This window comes from Dromaius novaehollandiae, chromosome 10 (genome assembly GCF_036370855.1).
Source record: "Dromaius novaehollandiae isolate bDroNov1 chromosome 10, bDroNov1.hap1, whole genome shotgun sequence".
In the NCBI taxonomy this organism is placed as follows: domain Eukaryota; kingdom Metazoa; phylum Chordata; class Aves; order Casuariiformes; family Dromaiidae; genus Dromaius; species Dromaius novaehollandiae.
In genome coordinates, this window is record NC_088107.1 from 16,977,345 (window position 1) to 16,999,888 (window position 22,544).

At 34.7% G+C, this 22,544-nt stretch overlaps 1 protein-coding gene across 2 annotated transcripts in view; it reads left to right on the forward strand.

Annotated features, from left to right (window-relative positions):
• MINDY2 (MINDY lysine 48 deubiquitinase 2) overlaps positions 1-22,544 on the forward strand; it is a 44,628-nt gene that overhangs the window by 12,314 nt on the left and 9,770 nt on the right. Inside the window, exons 4-9 of one of the 2 annotated variants that reach the window (XM_026113427.2) lie at positions 4,998-5,156; positions 6,013-6,115; positions 8,311-8,453; positions 18,461-18,634; positions 20,085-20,258; positions 21,010-22,540. In XM_026113427.2, coding sequence (XP_025969212.2) covers positions 4,998-5,156; positions 6,013-6,115; positions 8,311-8,453; positions 18,461-18,634; positions 20,085-20,258; positions 21,010-21,024 — 768 coding nt within the window. In that variant the 3' untranslated portion in view covers positions 21,025-22,540. Of the gene's footprint in view, positions 1-4,997; positions 5,157-6,012; positions 6,116-8,310; positions 8,454-18,460; positions 18,635-20,084; positions 20,259-21,009; positions 22,541-22,544 lie in introns of those variants that run through there. The other variant, XM_026113425.2, reaches the window with a different exon arrangement.

Below are 22,544 nucleotides of genomic sequence, written 5' to 3' on the forward strand. Positions count from 1 at the left end.
GATGTATTATATAGAATCTTGGGACAATTTTTTCAAGCTCTGTCTGTGGTCACAGCTGATTCTCTTTGACTACTCATGAAAAAAGTTATTTGAATTTATTACAAGTGTTTGGTTTGGAGTTGGTTCTTTTTTGATTATTTTATATTTTGGTCCTCTTTTCTCATTCCCATTCAGTGTCGAAAACCAAATCAAATATGTTGGAAGAGTTGAAATTAAAATGGAGTTTGAATATGAATTCTTTAAGAATCATCCAAAATGTAATTTGTATCAAGTTATTTGAATTCTTCGTGTAATAACTGAATTAGCTATAATCTTATACAGCATAGCAGTTTTTAATTTTCTTGGGAAAATATAGCTATAATCCACTTTCAGGAAGCTGAAGAAATTATACTCCTTATTAAAGTACAACCTCTATGGCTTTCTTGTGCTCAGATAAATGGGCTTGCTACATAAATGTCACAGATCTTTTTCTTAAGTATTTAATAATACAATGTTAAAGAAACCTCCCATTCTAGGAATGTTCTAGATGCATGAGTGATAGTATTGGGGGGGGGAGAAATTAATTAGACAACTGAGTCTTGTAAAAATATAGTATTTGAGAAGCATTGGAACCACACCTTCGTGTTGATCGCAACTTTGTTTGTCCTGTCACACACTTAATACTCTTTCAATGCCCAGAACTATGCATTTTCTTATTAATGTACAAAAAAATTCAAGTATATTTTTGAGATTTCCAGATTTGTAATGCTTGATTTTTAGGATAAAAACATCATGACACGGTACTCTTACTGATAATTGTTCTAATTGTGACTTTTCTTTTCTACTGATAACATACTTGAAGGATTTAATCAAGTATTTCAGTGAAAGTTGGATAAAAAACAGCACAAGCTTTAGTACAGGAGCTTTGCATATTTATATGCTCACATACTTGCACTTTTTTATTTTTTAAGAATCTTGTTGCTTTAAAAGGGGGAAGAATCGCTAAAATAGAAATGATACTGTTCATATTGCAGTGAGAAACTTTTGCAGTTTTCTGGGCAACTCGATGTGCTCCCGCTTTGTTTACAAAGTGAACTTCTTTGTGTGGCAATGCAGCTACTTGCTGTATGATGTATGGTCTGAAGTGTGTGGATGACTGCTGCTGATTTTCTACATACTTCTTGCTTCATGTTCATTTAGCAGAGTGGAAGTAGTTTTCGTATTTGTCACCTGGTCCCTACTAATTAAATGCAGTTAAAAAGTAAGGTAGTTTTGCTGTTATAATAAAAGTCTGAGCCTGATCTGGAGACTTACTTACAAATCTTGCTAAATTTTAAATCTTGTAACATAAGAAAATTGTCAAAAGGATGAAGCAACACGTAGTTATGTAGTCCGAACTGTTGTTTTTCTGGTAATAGAAACTTTATGCAATAGTGCAGTACAGGGCTATAAACGATACCTTATTCCTAACCAACTCTCTCACATGCAGATACTGGATAATAGTCATGACAATGTTTTACAGCTATGCCTTATGCTTTGTATGGTACTCCATAAACTCTTCCATATGAGCTTCAAATCTTCTTTCAGGTTTAAATCTCCTAAGTCTATAAGCAGGTATACTTCCTTGATACCTACTTCAGGAGTTTTCAGAAGTTTTTGTAGGTCGGATCACATTATAAAGATAATTGTTGAAACCCTTTATGTTAGTGTTGCTTAAGACTTGTCATTTGCACAGAATTTTTCCTTCAAGACTTACTGGACTTATATGAAGCAGAAACAATAAACTTTTCTGTAGAAAAAGCCTGTTAAATTCAAACACTCAAAAGGATTCTTTACCTGAGCAGTACTAATCAGAACTGGGTACCAACTGTGGCTTCTGTGACAGAAGCCTGGCCTCATATGATGCAAAAATCAGGTTTATTCTGAATGATGGAAAAGATGGCAGTCAGCGTGAAAATCAAATAGCAGTAAAGGCAGTCTGATACCATTCATGAGAAAATATATTTATACTCTGTTCTACTGCATACTTGCTCCTGAGATTGAACAGTGTAATCTAGCTAATGTTATGGGGGGTATGGGTGTGGAGGCACAGCAGCCTGCTGAACTCAGCTATTTGATCTTCACAGCGTGAAGCTAAACTGTGCTGCCATGGCTGGACTTACAATGGTACCCAAGCGAGGTGTTTAAAGCAAACCAAATTACAGTTGCAGAATGACTGTCATTTGAAAATGTTACATGTTCCATGAGAGGCTCTTCAGAGTTACTGTAAAATGGAAGCTGTGGTTTTTATTGCCTTTGTCAATAAGGCACTGTAAAGCATTTTTTTTAAACTAAAGTGCTTTACAAGTGTGGGCATATCTGAGTTGGAAAAACAAGCAGTATTACTGCTTGTGTATATTGTGTATTAGTAAGAGGAGTTGTTTAATTATTTGGGTTAAAATGCTGCAGTTGATGAACATGAAACTTTTGCCGTATGTGTTAATGAATCCATGCTGTTGCAAGTCTGAAGTACTGTGCGAAGATTTGTAGACTAGGCTGTCTTACATATGGGTGCTTACACAATTTTTGCACACACATTTTGTTTTGGAATGCTATCACATGCTGAGAGATACCAAAAAAATTCTTCTAAGATCTAGGTAATGCTCATCTTTCCAGTAGATGCAAAACTGCTTAAAAAAAGGATCATGAAATACTGAATGATGTAGCTACTTTACTTAGTAGTCAGTGTTGTATGTTTTAATCTATGCATTCTTCAGAATACTGAGTTACAAGGAGCATAGACTGACTTCTTAAAAATAGTAAGGTCTGCCTTGCATTCTAATATACAGGCTTGTTTTGGCATTCTACTTCCATCTACTCTATCTTTTCATTCCCCCTGTTAATATGCTGCAGAAATGGTAGGTAGCCTACCTCTTTAATTTTTTTTTTCCTCCGTGCTCATCCTATAATGATAGTCATCCTCATTGTCACTACTTTTTTCCTCTTACCTTATTAATTCCATTAATTGCGGTTCTTTCCATTTACTACCTTATCATTAAAAGAAGACAACATAGAGGCAATTGTCTCTAACATCCAGTGTTTCATTGTCTGTTTATCATTTGAATCTTTTGTGTGTCTATCTCCTTTCCAATCTGTAGTTCTGTTTTTTTTGATGGCTTTTTTTTTTTTTACATAATTGTAATACTGAATTCCTCTTAAGCAACATAATATTGCAAAACTAACTAAGCAAGCAAACAAACAAAAACCCTCAGAGCTTCCATGGACCTTTTGCAAATACTGCAAATGCTTTCTGATGATATTCTCTGTGGACTCTTCACACCCGATGGAAAATACTTTCTTGCATATCAAGACATTTATTTTATCACTCTGATTTTTGGTTCAAGAGAACTGTCTCACAAAGCACTTTTTCTTAGGCTTATCTTCTCTTTGCTTGATTGGATCTTCATAACTTGATCAATTCCCCTTATAATTATATTGGGAACACCGATAAGTGTTACTTTCATGACATGTTTTCCTAGTGGAATCTACAGGCTGTTTAAAGGTATGTCCAAAATAAGATAGCAAAACTTTATCTGTTTGATATCTGAAACAACAAAAAAATCAGATTCTTCAATATTCAGTCAGACATACAAGAAAGTTAGGACATTTGTATGCCATAATTATTCATTTTTTTTCCTTGAACTAATAAACTCTCGAATTAGAATCAGCAAGTAGAATTGGAAGGTGCATCCTTAGAAGAAGTGTAGAGTAAGAAACAGTCAGATACAGCTGATTTGAGGAAGCTGTAAGCATTGGAATTCTTATTTTGTAGATCTTTTCTGGCACAGCGATGAAAAATACCTTAATACTTGCTGCAGGCCTGACCCCCATCCTGTGAGAGCAGAGAAACTGCACTTTGAGATTGGGAATTGATGACTGGGACTTTTGAGAGATGAAGCAGTAGCAGTGTATGCTATTATGTCCCATATACTGTTTATTTGTAGTGGCCCATTTCTGCTTCTGCGAATAAGTAGGAATAGACTAAGGAAGGCTGATCTTTGATCCTGTCAAAATAAGTATTAGAAAAATCAAGTGATTTATATATTACAAAGGTCTTAGTTACATGAAGAGCTGAAGGGAGCAGTGGGAATGTACCAGCTTTTAATATCTTTTCATGGGCTTGTGAGAAGAAAAAGAATTCTGATATTCCTGATTCATGTTGGCTTGTTTTGTCATCTTATTTTTCCCATCTAACTGCTTTATGCCTGGGGGAAAATGTATTTCCCAAATAGTACCTTCAAATTGCTAGTCAGGATTTCAGCCTTCTTTTATAGGATTTGCCTTATATGTAAACTAGAAACTCATAGGCTACACATATGCTCAAAAGAGGGTCTAGGCAGCAATATGTGTGTATATGAAGATACTTCAGGAAATAGTATTATTTAGGTGCAAACTAAGTTACTGGAACACTTAAATGCTTTATGAATTTCAGGTTCCTCAGCAACATATAGGTACTTGAAAATTAAGTCTCTCTGAGGATTGCATCCAAATCACTGTTTTGAAGACTTTTAAGCTGTGTCTCTTTTGTGTCCTTGTGTCAAATGTGGCTTGAGATTTTTGTGCTTTACTTCAATATTAATCAATAAAAAATAAGTCTGAACTTCATCAGTTAGACACCAAACATACAATTTTGGGTCTGTAACTGGTGCCTTCATATACTGTGATGCAAACGGTGGTAGTACTTCATTCCAAATAATCATTTTATACAAAAATGTAATTGAATAGTGTTGTATTTAAACCTGCACATACTTTGTAATACGCCATGAATAATGTGAATATGCATTGGAACAACTGTTTAGCTAACTGGCCCTTTTGTAAGTTTGGGGGGTATTTTATTGTGGGTTTTATTTTTTGATATATAAATGTTGAATTGATGAATGCTATATGATTAAAGGTTGTAAGAGTAACCACCAAGTGTTCACAGTTGTATTTAGTCATCTGTATTGTTTGTTTGTTTGTTTGTTTGTTTCTGTTGTCAGAACATGAGTGATGCAATGGCGATTCTGCATAAGTTACAGACAGGCCTGGATGTGAATGTGAAGTTCACAGGTGTGCGAGTATTTGAGTACACACCTGAATGCATAGTGTTTGATCTTCTTGATATCCCTTTGTACCATGGATGGTTAGTGGACCCTCAGGTAACTTATTTTTTCAATAATCATTCAAACAGAAAATAAAGTGGATTTTTTTGTTGTTTTTTTAAGATGTTTCAGAGTCTTGTTAATTTTAATTGGAGTTGGGTAGATCTGAGTCAATAATGATGAATATGGGTAATGGATTTTCTTAATCTAGTCAGTAAAATTGGATTTTCATCAAGGAAAGGGAGAAAAGGGAACCCAGACTGTGTTTTTTTGTTTTTGTTTTGTTTTGTTTTTGGTGCAGCAACTTTGCAGAGACTAGATTTTTAGTCAAGCTTAGATTCAAAATACTACTCTGAAATCATGATGGTACAAGTGAGGATTGTTGTTCTGAGGGACGTAGGAAATTGCCAGAAATGTTATACCACTCATTGTTTTTGAAGGCTCATTGGAGAACACTTATCAGGTAGGAATTTAAGGCTACTTTCCTCCCTTCTTCAGTTATGGCTGACTTGTACCAGTCACTGCTTTGAGAACTCAGAGCGTTAGAACCAGTTTGAGAAAACTGCATCTCTAATTTCAGCTTTAAACACCATGGAGGAAAGTAAAGGAGAAATAAGTGAAAAGAGGATATTCTTTGTAGAAACTGAGCCCCATTCTGTCTTCCCTCCAGTTTAGTAACAACTTCTGCTGATAAGCTTTAGTGTATGGATTCAAAATGGAATCTGGCACTACAAAATGTGTAACAATCTGGGTAAGGCTTTTTGACTATTTATTTTTAGGGAGATATTGAGTTCTAGTTATGGAAGCTTTTCTTATTTTCTTACGAATAATTCCAGTAGGCTTAGAGTAGTTTTCTGTTCTCCATGAAGATATGTTCTCACTTCTCTGTGTCTCCTGTTTTCTCCTGCCGCAGGTTGCTGACATTGTAAAAGCGGTTGGTAACTGCAGTTACAATCAGCTAGTGGAGAAGATAATTTCTTGTAAACAGTCAGACAACAGTGAACTGGTTAGTGAAGGTGGGTATCTTTTTTTCTGTGCTTTATCTGAGTATCCAGCCTATCAAATCTTAATTATGTATTTTGTATGTGTCCTGGTGTGTGTTTGTTGTGTAGCGATACAGATGGGATGAACTGGATTAATTGTGTCTACTAAACTTCTTTTTCTTGGGAAGGCAGATAGCACTGTGCTTGTCTTCTAAACTTCTGTGGAGCAATTTTCAAAACAAGGATCAGCCTCATTCTCTTGAGTTGTATTATATATACTTTTTTTAAAAGCTGGAGAGAACTTCCTTTTATCAATGATATAATGGGCAGCCTTTAGATTTCAACTTGGCTATGTCTTGATTGCTTACAATTAGAACATGAATTATATACTACATGTAAAGGAAAAAGTCAATAATAATTGGATTGGAAGTGGATATAGCATGTCTAAACATGAGAGAAGTTGTCTACAGTGCTAAGCTTTTGGAACTTTCAGCTCATTTTCCCCTCTCTGAATGAGTTCCTTTACATTTGTGGTAATAAGGGGGCCCTTCTCTAGTAGGGAGGGAATAAGACAAATTATATCATTACTGTTTTGCTCAAATTGTTATGTAGGGAAGTTGAATGTAGATATTTACAAGCCAAAGAAAAAGAAAACCACTTCTGCTTGGTTACTCTAGAGGATTTAGGACTTGAGTTTTTGGTGGAATTCTTAGGGTTTTGTTTGCTTGGCATGTGATCCAAATAATAGCTCTTGGGTTATTTTTATTTTGGCCCACTTTCATAGGGGTGGTGGTTGAGCAGTGAATGCACCCTCATCGGTGGCATTCAAATGCCACTTCTTGCCCACTGCAGAGAGCTAGCAGTCTATTGACAGTGATGTACAGCTGCTGCTGGGGGCAAAAGGCAGCCCTTTTTCCAACAGCTGCTATGTTAACCTCCTTTTCCTGTGTTTCTTGGCAGCAAACCAACTGTATGTATTGAACAGCATCCATATTCCACCAGCAGCAGTGCAACTGTGGCTCTCCTGATTGAGCTGCAACTCAAGCCAAAGGCTGACACGTCCTACTTGAGGCACATTAAAAAGAATGTGTTCAATAGCTACTGTTCTCCACAGCAGGTGGAGAACATGTCTCTCCACAGTGAGACAAAAAAAGCAGTAGAGACTCCAGCTTGTGAAGGGTTTTCAGTTTGCTGTGGTGTGTTAAAAAGTGTGTTGTGATGTGTGATGCTCTGTTCAGTAAATACTGCGTTGCTGTTTCCTGAACTAGAAATTTATCTTATAAATGAGCCAAGAGACCTCTTCTGTCTCATTGTTTTATAGTTATGGAGGTATTTTGGCTATGCAGATGTTAACAAAACTGACAAGTCTTAAATACTGTGATTAAAATCAGAAGTGATGCCTCTGCATGAGGTTCTCAGATCTAAAAATAGCTCAGAAGAGGACAAGTGTTTTGTAGCTCTATTTACAGCAAAGGAAACTTCAGTAGTAAGTATAGATTAGTTTGAGAAGAGGTTGCATATTATGGCATTCCTTTTTCTGGTCTTTCCCAAGGACAAGAGTTCTATTGCAGTTTAGCATGCTTTCTCTTGCCACTGTGCAGGGATGTGTGCTAAATGGCAAGAGTTTCCTTCCATACTCCATTCCACAAGTGTTTCTGTGACTTAAGCTTTTCTTGCATTTCTTTTCTTTTGGAATGTAATTACTCACCGGTTCTTCAGAAGAAGAAAGAGGAATGTAGATTGCTGAAATTTGTGAGAGTAGACAAATAGACACCTGGTATTTTTGCTTTGCTTTTAAATCATTCTTTTCAGTCAGCCTGTTATATCAACCCCTTCCCCCTATTTTTTTCCTCTTTTCTCACCACATTTAACAATTACTTGTAAGGATTAAATCAGAAGACGTGTTTTGCTACCCATGAATTGCATGCTAGCAGCGTAGCATTGTGACGAACAGCTCCTAAGAAGTCCTGCTTTACTTAAAAGCATTAAGTAAAATATTTTAGCAAGCAAGCTGTAAAAATGGAATTCACTTTTAACCCCAGCTTAATAAAACAGAAAAGCCTGAATTGGTAACGTTTTTCCTTTCTTGGTTCTAATGAAATCAAAGCAATAACAGAAAATATGTTTCTTTAACTGTCATGAAACTTGGGAGGGGGGGAGAAAAGTGGCTTGTTGGTTAACCAAGCATATGATAGGCTCATGCATAACAGTATGTATTGCTTTTGTAGGATTTGTAGCTGAGCAATTTCTAAATAACACAGCCACACAGTTGACATACCATGGGCTGTGTGAATTGACTTCAGCTGTCCAGGAGGGAGAACTTTGTGTGTTCTTCAGGAACAACCATTTTAGCACCATGACCAAATATAAGGTATATTCAACTTTTTTTATTTTTTGTTGTTGTGGGTTTTCTTTTTCATTTCAAAATGAATCTTGTTTTTTCTCTGTCTTTAAATATACATAAATTTCTATTATTGTTGTTATTATTAAAGGTAAGTATGGTTTATGGTGAATGTAAGGTCTAGAGCAAATGTTGCTTGTGAATTATCAATCAGTGTTTCAAATATCAGGATCCGTTATCATTTAAAATGTTACTGTAGCTCCTGTCCTTGTTTAATTTGCTCCCTGTGTTAACTCCTTATGTGTTTGTATATAATTTACTTAAGTAGAGTAAGCTTTACTTACATAAATTTGCTTGCAGTGTGTAATTATCAAATATAAGGTTAATGGATTTATTTAGGTTGTTGCTTCTTAGGGGAGAAAACTTTGTTGTATGGAGCTGATAGATGCATAGCTCCATAGATGGATCTTGGTGTTTAAAGAGCAAGCATTTGCAGAAGTTAAGATGAGCTACATTATTGGCTCCCTTTGTTAATACAAGGGAACAGATTATTTTTGAATTTGAAACTGGGGAAGCAAATGGTGAAAACTGTGAAAGGAATACTCCAGGACAGTAGAAGCAGATGAGAATTTGGTGACTGTTTCTGAGATTCCCCACTCCAGGGAGTGGAGAATTGACTTGGGTGGATTTATAATCACTTACGGAGCATCTTTGTTCTGAGGAAACTTTGGCTTCACCAAAACGATAGTGTACTTTCACATATCTGATGGTTGAGGTGGAAAGGGACACAGTCAAACTGTCTCTGAAAAGAGGGGAATGATTAAATCTAAAAAGACAAACTCAAATACTTTTAGATAGATTTTTCTTAGGATTATAATGTCAAATCATACCTGTATTTAGACATTTCTCTCAAACATAAGTATACTAAGTTTCTACCGTTGTATGTGACACTATTGAAATTTCATTTTGATTAGGTATTATTTAATAAGACTTTGATTTTTATGTGCATTTATGTTTATAAATAATACTAATAAAATGCAAGAAAGGGTATCAGTAACATACACAAATGTGGAAGGACTGCTGTATTTTTTTTTAACCATCTTTTGTTTGGAAACCTCATGTATTATGGATGATGCTAACCTTTTTGTTTAGCAGTACTAGTCCTTTTTTTGCCATCTGTTAATCTCGACTGTCACATGTTTATCTTTGGCATCTTGAATAACTACTCATAAGCTGAGCTAAAGCTCTGAATGAGTCTGATAAATAATGGATTAACTCTACAAATAGGTAGTGTGGTTTTTAATAACTTCTTGGAGCACATTTATGATTTGTTTTAAATCTATGTGGAATGATAATCTTCCTTTAAAACAGAGAGATGGCTAAAAGTGTATCTTCTCCCTTCCCACCTTCCCCTACCCTATTAACAAAAGGTTCTGGAATGTATTGGTATAGGGAGAGAGTAAAGTCTGAAGGAATTCCTAGCCAAGATAATAACAGTTATATTCCCTGATGAACCTCACTTATGTCACGATTTTAAGACTTGTAGTATTGCTTGTCTTCATTTTTCTAAATCTACATCTTGCAATAGATGTAGTAGTGTTTGCCATGTGGGCGTAAACATTGTTCTATAGTTGCATTCCTTGAGAAGAAAAATACCAACTTGGTTTTGAAGAGGAAGGTCTAAGTAGAAGTACAGATGGTACCTGGAAGTGCAGGAAACAATTTTCTTAGTTCAGAGGATATTCTAGATAAAATAATATTTCCAGTAGGACTTAGAGTACTCTAAGTGCTTCATTTTGGTACTGTAATTGTAACTTTTAAAATACAAAACGTATCTAATATTAAAGGACAACGAATGTCACTTTGGCCTTGTGAAATAAAAATGCAGAACTTTGTCTATATGAGGTGGACAGTTGTCATCTGCTGCAGCCCGATATATAGATCAAAGCCTCAAACTTGGCTTTTGGTGTTAGTGCTTTATCAGCTTCATACTTGTAAATATATACATCTCAGCTGAGATCGTTTTGCTTAGAGAAATAAAGTGCAGCACTTCAATGAATTTAATATCTTCAAGCAATAATACAAATTAAAGCAATCAGTAAAGGTCTGTTATCAGACTTTAATTGTAAGAACTAAGTCCAAATCTTAAGAAATTTTGAGTTGAACTATTTAAAAAAATGGCATTATTTGTCAGATATGTGTTTTACTGCTCCTAAGTGACTGTTGATTTAATTTTGTCCTTTTTGAGAATTTACAGACTTCTGAAATGGGGAGTTTCAAAATATAGGCCATTGTTCTTTTGTGTCATAGTCATTATAATGTCCTCGCTTACAGCTAGTGTTCAATCTTCCGGTTGTCTACAGACTTTTAGTTCTTTCAGGGTTTGTCATTTTTAACCAGTGTTGTTCACTTTGCCTTGGTTTTCTGGTGAGCTATACTTGCATTACAGACTTTGAGATATCAAGAAACCATCTTAATAAAGACAAATTATTTATTAATCTATTTTTAAAAGCAATATTTGCAATATTTAAGTGGTTTTTTTTTTTGTATTTTCAATAGCTAAATGACTAGGTATTCTTTCTTATCAAGGAAGTTAGAAATGGACTTGACTTTGGCTTTTAGCTAAGACTCGCTCTCTGAAATCTTTGGACCTCCAGGATACTGATCAGTATGTCAAATGCATTGTTGTCACAGAGTTGAGATCTTTTATCTGCTTTCCTCTTTCCTGTAATTAGAGTTAATGTTAGCTCTGCATATTTTTAATGGAATTTTCTCTTTGATATCACAGTTCTAGCAGTAGTTGACAGTAGCTCTTTCTGGAGAAAGATGTATCAGCTAGGAAAATGGAGGAGAGTACATAATGCCAGAGAAACAAAGTTATACAACATTTGGGGAAAAAACTATGCAAACTGTTCTTTACTATTGCTCTTCCATCTTCTCCCTCCAAACCAATATATGGAGACATACAAACGAAACAGTTGAAGTTAAGAAAGGAGGATTATTTATATACTATACATATAATAAAACTGTTATTTCCAGAAACATTTAAATTTTGGATAATTAGCAGGAATTTGTAGTGAAAACCTGTTAGAATAATACTTGAGCATCCTAATGTACCTAGTGAAGCTAATATTTAAACTTTGAAGCTTTGATGTACAGCTGATATGTGGACTTGCATGTGGGGGATATTTTTTATTTATATATATAAATTTCAATGTTATATTTCTGAGGTTGATATTTTAACCAGAGGACTTGGATTTTGGTATCTTACTGTTTCAAAGAAAGTAGAATATAGGTTGATCTTAATTGCAGTTACTGGAGAAAATAAAAGGTCTCTAAGTTTCTTCAAAGGAATTGAAAATTGTACAAAGTCCTTTTAAACTCTAGAATCAACTTTAGGACTTTGAAATGCAAGTGTCAGTAATTTAAGAAAAAGAAATGTTTGGGGATATTGTAATAATGCAAAGAGAATTTCAGAAATCAGAGACACATTTAAATATCTTTCTTTTTTTTCCCCTAATAAAATAAAGGAACACAAATAGCCTTAATTCTGCTTTATAGTGGGGCCAAACAGCAGCCACATGATTGTGATTGAGTCATTTTTAGTATTTGTGGTGCCAGGTTGAACAGATTTTTTTTTTTTAGCTGTATTATTTTTCTTTGCATTCGATCTAGTGAGCTCCTTTTAGAGGTAATCAGTGTTTTCTTTAAATTTAATAAATGTATTATTATATATACACTTAGTTTTAATTCCTTATTGAGGGATTATCTTGTGGGTGTTTTATGGCAGAAAGAGTCTGGTAACAATCTTTGTGCATGTAAATTGGATTTCCTGTTTAAGTTTTTATTACAAAGCATTTGCAGTATTTATCGTTATTTGATATGCAGTATCAATTAAAACATACAAGGCTTACTAACACTCAGAATAATTTACCTGATTATACTGAGATTAGAGCAACATTCCAGTGGAAGGTTCTTTATTTTACTGGTGGATTATTTATTTTGGAGGGCTGTTTTACTAAAATTGGTTTTATATGAAAGTGTGAAGAAACAGCTCAATGTTCTGACTTCCTTTTTTTGGAAAAGGTCTCATCAGCTGCTGTTACAAAACACAGCATAGTGGCAAAAGTTTCATAGAAACATTTGGGCATACTAGTGCCCAGCTAGTATGATCGATCATTAGACCAATCAATCTACTCCAACTTGCTTTGTGTCCAGTTTCTTTGCTGACATCAAGATTTTTGCATGTAAACTAAAGGCATTGGTTTCATATGAGGAAGAGAAGTTGAATGGCTCCTTGCAACCTTGCTTCCTTTTTAATATTATTTTAATTGTTATTAAATTAACAACAATGACATAGATTTCAGTTGTTTTTTTTTTACTATTTAGTGCTTCGTGCAACTTCCAACATCAGAAATAGAATGGCTATTATGAATGTACTGCAATATTATGAATACCTGATAGGTCAGTGAGTGGCGTCAGTGCTGTTATACATTGTAAAGACAAGCTTATTAACACATTCTGTTAGCAGATCTTAAAAAGCCAGTTCCAAGTTAGTTACAGGGGTGAAGATAAGTCTTTGGGCTTTCATCATGGACTACAGTAGGAGAGAAGTGTGTTTTGAAATAGTTGGAAAAAGGCACCCAAATATTAAACAACTAATAAGCTTTGTTTAAATACTAATTATTAAAAAAAAAAAAAAAACCTTTGACATATGAACAAGAAAAGCCATAGGAGGAAAACTGATTTTAGTTTGCTCTGTCACCATATCTGAAAATGTTGGTTGCTGTTTTGAAATATTTCCATTTGGTTTAATATTTGGGCACGGCCAAAATTTTAATCTTCTGATAGTTAACTCTTGTGCCATTTTTAGAAGTCTTTCTATTAAATTCCTGACTGTGCAAGTAAGAGTTAAAGTGAAAGGGTTTATTAAATAATTTTTCATTTTAGATATAGCATTCACTTTAAGAATGGTAGAAGCTTAGGAAAAAAATACCCATAGTAGAAGAATGATGGCAGTGAGTTTTTTCAAAGGATAGTATGGAAAGTTTTGGAAAGGTAATATTCCTTTAAGGACTTCAATTTTCTTTTACTTAAAAGATGCTGAGTTAATATCACAATGTAATTGTGAAGATTTGCATTTCAGAATGAAACATCAGTTCGATTATAATTTATTTATTTGGTTTATATTATGCAGTGTAGTCTTGAATAATTAACATTTTAGTATCCCTCTTCTGAAAACTGAATGAAAATTGCATAATACATTATCATGTTATCATTTCCAATTTGGAAAAGTTTGAGTATTAAGATTGTCGTTACAGAAAATTATGTAGCATATTTCTAAATTTAATTATTACATGAAAACAGAAAAGCAAATGTAACAATTCTGCAATACAATAGCTGTCAAAATGTGGTAGGCATTAGTTAATAATGGCAGATCAGTTATCAGATTCTTAATCATTTCACTATTAATTGTCCATTTGCACTCGAGTAATCATTTCTTTTTGTCCTGTCCCTTTAATTGCATATTAATAGTTTTCTTGGCTCGTGATTATACAGTGCTTATTTTCAGCAGTTAAAGATGTGTTTTTTTGTTTTTTTTGCCTTTGCTTTTTGTTACACAGATAATAAGTACATCACATGATAATCCCCTAGATCAAGGAAAAACAGGACTGTAAAGAGGGGATCAGTTTGGTAAGAATATCTTAGTTCAGTTGGAACGTTTTTCCCACTGACATGATTGTTATACAACCTGTCTGTTTTCTTTACTGAAAAGTAACAAGAAACTTACCTATTAGGAGTTTCCAGTATGTTTGTTGCAATGATGCTTTCTGGGTTTATGAATAAACCTCAGGTTTCTATTTCAGAACTCAACACAGACTTTTATTCAAATGCAAAATATATTTCATAGCAATAATTGCCTCCCCCCCCCCCCCTTTTGGGCTTTAAGAAGATGTGAGAGTTCAGCATAGTACAGACAATGTATATAACTTTTTAAACATGTTTAAATATTTTCATTTACATGGTAAGTGTGTAGTTTTTATTCTGAGGCTTAGTCTGTTGAATATTATGGTATATGTTTTCAAAAATTTTCTTGATTTCCCCTTACAGTGAAAGCGTTCGGATAGATTAGACTAATCCCAAAATAATAGCTGTAATCTGCATCGACATAAAACACTCGTAAAATTCAAAGGGTCTGATCCAGAAGTCTTAGAGAACATTTATACAGACTTTCAAGGATTATGCTTAAAATGTTTGTCTTTACAATATGAAGTTTTTGGGCAAGCGTTTGGTTTTACCTTTTTTTCAATTTTTTAAACTGCTGAAAACTGGATAATAGGCCTCAGAATATGTAGTTTAAAAATACTAATGTTATTAAATAATGTTTCAATCAGTTTATCTGCTCATGAAATTAACCCAAGAAAGGAGGGGCAAGAAAGGAGTTCTCCTAACCGGTAGTATCACCTGCAGCCTGCATCTGTTTGCATTTCAGAATGTTTTTGTGTAAACCAGAAGCCTAACAGAGATTGCTTTATAGAGGAACAATCTTACTATTGTAAATACTTGGCTTTATTCAAGCCTTTTACATGTGAAACTATAAAATATGGGCATTGGTCTACAATATCTAGATCTGGATTTTTATGATAAATATTTTAATCATTCATAACTTTTTTGTAGGCATAGTTTCCTGTAACAGTTATGCACCTGAGACTTTTTAATGTTTCATTCCCTATTAGGCAATTGTTTTTAGTAGGTAATACTACTGTATATTCTGTGCTAGCATTTTGGGGGGCAGCGTTAGCCCATGGGACTGTGTATTTTTAAAAGTTCACATTTAACCTAAATCCTTTTTAGGTTTATTTTTTAGCTTTTAGAATAGACTGATAGCACTTTAACAGTTAATGGCTTGTTAAAATATTGTGAAGGTGGAAACACCTTTTACTTCATAAAGTGTGTATAGTTGTTGGCAAGGTGAACATTTGAAAAGTATACACACTCATTAGCTGAATTAGAGACCTTACTGTGCTGATCCCTCCCATTTTAGCTTTAACGCTGATTAGAACACACATGCATAACCGGGACCTTGACCTAGTAATCAGAAAACACAGTCCTTTACGTCTTTTTTTTTTTTTCCTCTTTCTTCCCAATTTTTGAGTTCTATGTAAATACTGAATCTCTTACTGATTCTGCTACTGTGCTTCCTCTTTCCCTTTTCTTCCTTGCGTGCTGCACTGAGTGGAGCAGGAGTGCAGAGACCTTGTTCAGGAGGCTACAAACGCACCGTAAAACCAGTGTACCCAGCAAATGAGAAATTCCAGTGTTACATTTGGTTTTATGTCACTGTCTCGTAGCTGTTTTGCTCTTTACACAATTTGTGAGGCTGAAGGAAAGCTATGCAACTAGACTGACTTTATGATCTGGTAACTGCTAGAGAATGGTGGCTGGTTCCTGACACCAGGCACATCCTTGTTTACTGCAGGTCTAACTTAGAGGCAGCGTGAAGGTCATATGATAAAGATTCTCTTGTATTGCAAATCCCCCGGGTGGAGTTTAGGTGTGCCAGCAAAGTGAGCCGGGGAGATTTTGAAGAGCATGTGAATGGTGCTGAAACAGTGCCCATAAAAAACAGTCTCTGGACAGGGTCTGTTGCTTTTTGCAAGAAAAAGGAACATAAAAATTGGAGTTCTAGGAAGGTGGATACAAGGAATATAACTAGCTATGTTATAGCGAATACAAAAAAAGCTGACTCCTCATTTCAGATATGAAACTGAAAGTTCTCCAATTATCAGGAGTTACGTGAATATTAGCAGTATTATGAGGGTCTTTGGGAATCTTTTTTCTTTTTTTGTCTTTGAGAAACTTAGTTAAAAATGATACCAGTATGAAGTAGAGATCAGAGCTCTCAAATGATCAGTGTTTGTGTGTAGTAATTCAACTGAGGAAGGCTTCAAAGTAAAACAAAGTAACAATATGAATTTGATTTAAAACTGAAACAGTTCTCTACTTCAAATAACTGTTACCTTTCCATACTTTTGAATAACAGATATTAGATTCTAGTCCTGTAAAGGTAACAGAATACTTTAATATTTGTATGTGAAAAGTTCAGTTTACAATAATTGAGAGATCATGAAAGTATCAACATTTTCCTATTTCAGTATTATTACTAAGCTACACTGATAGTGTAGAGCTGTTTGAAAAGTCATACAAAGTATATGGCATTACAGAAGAAAGTTTGACCCATTCCCCCTTCCCCCTTGTTTCTTTTTTGGTTTTGTTTAATGAATTGGTGTACTGGTCAAAATAAAATTTAAAAGGTTCACATACACTTAGCTTAAGGGTTCTGTGATTTTTCTGTTTGTTTAAAAAGACTTCTTGTATAAAAGACACTGAAATATGTATCCTGTGCAAACTGAAAGTGTGAATTTCTTTTTCTTTCTTTTGGGTGATTTTAATCATCAAAAGTGTTATTTATTTTTTAGGCTGACTTCCCAGGGAAAGATTAATTCTTAGGTCATGTTATGTGGTCAGTTTTGTTGCTGACCATTGTATTTATGTCCTGCCTGTTAGCCCTCCTGTGCTGGGCTTACTGCCGTTCCGAAGCTTTGAGCATAACGTAGTGCCCTGTGGTTTTGTCCCTGTTCTGTTTGGTTGGCCTTCTGTATAAGCATATCTTGTCGTATTAGGCGATATTAAATCCATTGCTGCATGTGACTCTTCAAATAATGTTGTTTTAAGTCATATGGCCCATCAGCTGCAGAAGGGTTGGTTGTAAACTTTGGGTCTCTTCATGGGATTGAAGAGATCTAGTTTTAATTTCGGGATCTCTTATAGACACTCTTTTAATGACCTGAGAGAAACTGGTGAGCTAGTTGTGCACCTGTAAAGTGGGAGCAACGCTTTCATTTTTTCAAGTGAGTAGAACAGGAACTGGCTCTTTTGTGTTGGTACATCTCTTAGTACGCTTTCAGATCCCTCTGTATACTGCTGTAATACAAATAGGAAATTTTTGTGGATGTGACAGTTAACTGATTTGTTTATAGCTAAAATGCTGCAACAAGCTTTGCTTTGGACACTTGAATATTTTGATCTGGTACCTTCAGTAATAATAATGGAAGCTTCTGTCTCAGTGTGCTCTATGGTTGGTAATAGCAAAATTTTTGCTTTGGAGTATAGTTCTGACAAGCATTATAAAAAGAGTAGGATTAGATTAAAGTCCAAATTGGATTTTAAACATTGGTTTTGTGCTTCTTTGCTGTCCCCCAAACATGCAGCACTGTCTCCTTCTATCTGCCTTATAACTTCCATTTCAGCTCCACTCCCATTCCTTCTGCCCGAGCTTGGATTTCATCCTTCCCCTACTTTGGCTTCTGGACTTGTTAGTATTGTCTCTCTTTCACCGTCAGACCAGCCCATTTTATAATTTCAAGCTCTGAAATTAAAAGAGAAATTTGGCCTTGTGTAACAGTGAAAAGGCTAAAATTTGTCTAATGACTTGTTGGGTGACAAGTGATAGCAAACAAAAATAGAAGTTGATTTTTAAATCTTAAATTTATTCTTTTAAGTGAAATAAACATCAAATTCTATCAAAACCTACTATAAAACATAAATAAAAAGTCTGAGATCTGGTCATTTGGAGATAACAACTCTTGGATTATTTGGAAAGATCACCTTTATCCCCAGATCTTGCTTTTGGAATTTAACTTAATTTCTCTGTCCTGGGATTTTAACAAGGCATACTTCTTGCTGTGCTTCCAAGACGGCATCAAGACACATATTCATAGTTTACATTCATTTTTAGTCAATATTGAACTTCCATGTAATAATCAAAAATTACAAAGTATAATACAGAAATTGTGTGGCTGTTAATTTAGCAATGAATCTTTTAAAGTTGTATACTGATTAATTTAAATTTTAAACCCACGTAAAAAAAATCTGAATGAATGTTTTATTAGATTAGCATGAATGACCATCTAATGTCTCAGATTTTAGACTAATAAAAATGATTTCTACAAGGTTTTCCTTATTCTTCTGCATAGGGTCAGCTTTACCTGCTGGTGACAGACCAGGGTTTTCTTACAGAAGAGAAAGTTGTTTGGGAAAGCTTACACAATGTGGATGGCGATGGAAATTTCTGCGATTCTGAATTCCACCTACGGCCTCCATCAGACCCTGAAACTGTCTACAGAGGGCAGCAGGATCAAATAGATCAAGTACTGTATTTCTGTGTTTCTGTTGTGTTTTTCTGTTTGGTTATGACTATACATATGTGTATATATACGCACACACATGACTAAAAATAAACAGTAGTTGTTATATATAGATGTTTATATATATGACTATAAAAAAATTCTTTAGATCCCTAGGTTGAGATTCTTGAAAGTGCTCCTTTGAAGTATTATCATGGCTTCAAGGAAAGAGTAACCAACTCTGAATAGTTTGGAAAAATCCCATTTTAGTCTCTGAGAATCCATTTTTCCAAACAACTTATTCAGGTGAAATGTCAACTCTGTTGCCTTATATGTGGAAACAGAAATAGCACTGTCAAACTTCTTGCTTGCTAATAAATTTATTGCAAGCCATTAATATTGTCATAATTGAGCTTTGCTCTCTGCCGCTCTGCTGAATATAAGAAACACCGTAGTGATGACATGTGATGATGGTTATTTGTTATTCTTAACTATATGTAATAACTTCCAGAAGTCCTATTTCAGACAGGACCTGTTGTACTACATAATGCATAGGCATGTACCAAGGCCATTCAGGCCCCCTGGAAATCCTACGTTCTAAACAGGCAAAGCAAATTAATCCTTTCAAGCAATTTTGCTGTTTTTTAAAAATACTTGAAAATATGAATAAGCAGATAAATTAAAGCATTTTTCATCTCATTTGTAGACTATAGAATCTGGTAGAGATAACAGCAGTAGTCATATTTTGAGTTGCCACACTCTCTCTTCCATTTCTTTCTGGAAGTACTGTCTTGTTGGTGATGTGGAGTACTGCCAATGCCTCAGCCACTGCAGTTCAGTGTAGTATTTTAGCTTAAGCAGTTGCACTGAAATCTGGACTTTCTTTTGTGGGGGTGTTTTTTTTATTTTTTATTTATTTATTTTATTTAATGATCTGTCATGAAACTAGATTAGGGGGGCATGTATTCAAAACTATCTTTTGATTATTTTGTCATCAGTTCAGAAGTTAATGTTGTGAGTGAATCAATGAGGAACAATGCCCACTGCAGTGGGAACAGATGTTCTGTTGAGCATAAATCAGACTTTTGATTAGAAATAGCAAATTACAAAGACAACTTCAAAATCATTATTTATGGCTGGAACGGTTATGAGCTAGACACTCTTTTTCCCTTGCAGCTGCCCAGGTAATGGAATTTAATCATGAAAGCAACTCTCCTACTAGATTTTGTTTTGTATATGGTGATATAGGCATGCCAAAAAGAAACATACAGTAGCTTTTTTCAGCCTTTGTACTGTTTGCTTCTGAACAGGTTCTGAAATGCAGTTCGTGTTGTTTCTGTGAGATAGATGCATCCCTAGATAAAGCTAGGGGAAAAGAGATGGTACTGTGTAGTTGCACTTACTGAAGAATTCAGTTGATATGACTTGGCTCACTTCTACAAGAAAAGCATTAATAAACAAGTTTACTGTTTAGGATTATCTGATGGCATTGTCTCTACAACAAGAGCAGCAAAATCAAGAGATTAACTGGGAACAGATCCCAGAAGGAATCAGTGATCTGGAGCTAGCGAAGAAGCTCCAGGAAGAGGAGGACAGGCGAGCTTCTCAGTACTATCAGGAACAAGAACAAGCAGCTGCTCAGGTCCAGGTAAGAACATCATTACAGATTATGACCGCTAGCTTTAGTGAGTATTAATTTAGTAGTTATATAGGCATATCTATATTCACAGGTATTTCAGACAGTTACAAGACTGATGCAATTCACGTTCTTACACAAGTGATGAGATGAGTATAGGAATCTTATTATTGCTGTTACTCTTGGAGTTTGTGTGCAGATCCCAGTTCCTGCCACATAAATACATTAAAGCATGTCTAGCCGTCTACATCAAGGCCTCATTCATACTGTTTAAATTGGAATGATAGGATGAGTTAGGGCTGCAATGATTTGGGTTATAAAGATTGTGTTGGATGAAAGTAATACTGTGCGGTTTTAAGTAATGTTTTGAGAAAGAACAGAAAGCAAACCTGGAACATGAAGAATACTAAACTAAAAACAGAAGTCTCATTTTCACATGATTGGACATTAACAGGCATGTAGTTAATTTTATTATTATTGTTATTCAGCTTTTGTACATAGAGAATTTACATTTTTAATTTTATTCCAAAACCAGTAGAAATGTTGTTAATGCAGTTCAGTTTGTATCACTCTCAGTAAATAAACTTAGATTTTTTCCCCCGAGATTTTAATGACTTTTTAGATACATAGTTGTGCTTAATTTTGAAATCAAACCTGACAAAAACAAAACGCTCTCTCTTAGTCATTGAATAAGCCCCATTATTTATATTTTCTCCACAATATACACAATTTTTCAGTTTTACATTCTTTGCTTCACTTTTAGCCCATACCTGCATGAATCTGTGAGAGAGAAATGTCAAGCCAAACCGTATTCACAAATGTGCAAGAACAAGAGATGACAGCAAATTAAAACCAAGAACAACTCTTTTACTTGAAAAAACCCTTTGGTTAAGAATACATACCAGTATAAATCTCTTCTGAGGGCATTGTCTGAACTCACTGCCATAACTTGAGATTCTGTTCTAACACTTGTTTGCAGTTTTTTTGCATTATTTTACTTGCCCATAAATAGTACTGAACTATTAGCTAGTATTCTTGCATTATTTGCAAAAAAAAAACAAAAAACAAAAAAAACCCCAAAAAAACAGCATTCAAGGAGCAGCTTTTTGATAGTAATCAAAGTTTTGTCCTTATTTTGTCTCAGGGAGGTCTGTGCCTTTACATTTTTGTTTTTTAGCCTGTGATACCATGTGAATCTGTTCTGTCCCGTTTCAAACTTTCTTCTTCTTTCTTCTGTTTAAGTTACTGCTTTCTCTTTGAATGCAACTGCTTATCTTATTTTTTAAATAAAAGTGCCTGGAAAATGCAACTCAAGTACACGCATATACAAAATTGCCATATAACTGAATCTTGTATACAAAAGGCAATACTGAAGTTGGTGTTCTGGGTTCAAAGAGCTGTTAATCTGTGAAGACTTTTCGAAAGTGTGGTTTTTTTAATGTATTTGTAAATTAAGAAAATCTGAAGGCTAAATCTTCAGATAGCCTGAAGCAATTCAAAACCATTAACTGAAATGCCAGTTTGATGCAAAACAAGAATTTTGACAATTATAAGTTATTTCCACGGCTCATTGCTTTAATAGAACCATTGGTAGCTATTTCTAAGAAAAAGATGTGAATAGGGTGAAAGGGAAGATTCACTTCTACTGGTTGCAAAATCGTGGAAAGAATTCAAGAACCTGTGTAACAGGTCTTAAGAGCATCTTCGTCTGTGACCATGAATGGGTAACAGCAGGAAGAGATGAAGAATTAGCAAACCTTCTGTCACTCTTTGTATACCAAAGAACCTCCAAGTTCCTAAGTACTTTGTAGTGATGAAAAGCTGCTGCTTTTCCTTATTTGGCTGTCAAAACCAGTACTTTCACTCCGCAACTTCTGAAATGTAGGTTTTGTTTTTAAAAAACAAATTAGGAAGAATATCCAGTACAGTAAAATACAGAGCTGCCAGAAAAGGTTAAAGGTAACCTTGATTATTGAAGTGATGTTGCATTGATATAGCTGATCTGAATATGTGGTCAGAGTAGAAGGAACACACAGGGCTTGAAATATATTTTCAGTGGGTTTGTTCTTTCAAAAATAAGGAGTTTTCATGGTAGTTTTGGAGAGCATATATTGAAAGAGCTTGCACCTGAATTTTGGTGTAGTTTGCATAATAACTGTGAAACAAACTTTGTGAATTCAAAGCTAGATTATTACTTCAGTGTGCATCTACAGTAATATTTATGATTGCTTTAGTCAAGGGTGTTTTGGGTTTTGTTTGTTTGTTTTGTCCCATCTCCCCTGGTTCCCCCTCCCATGT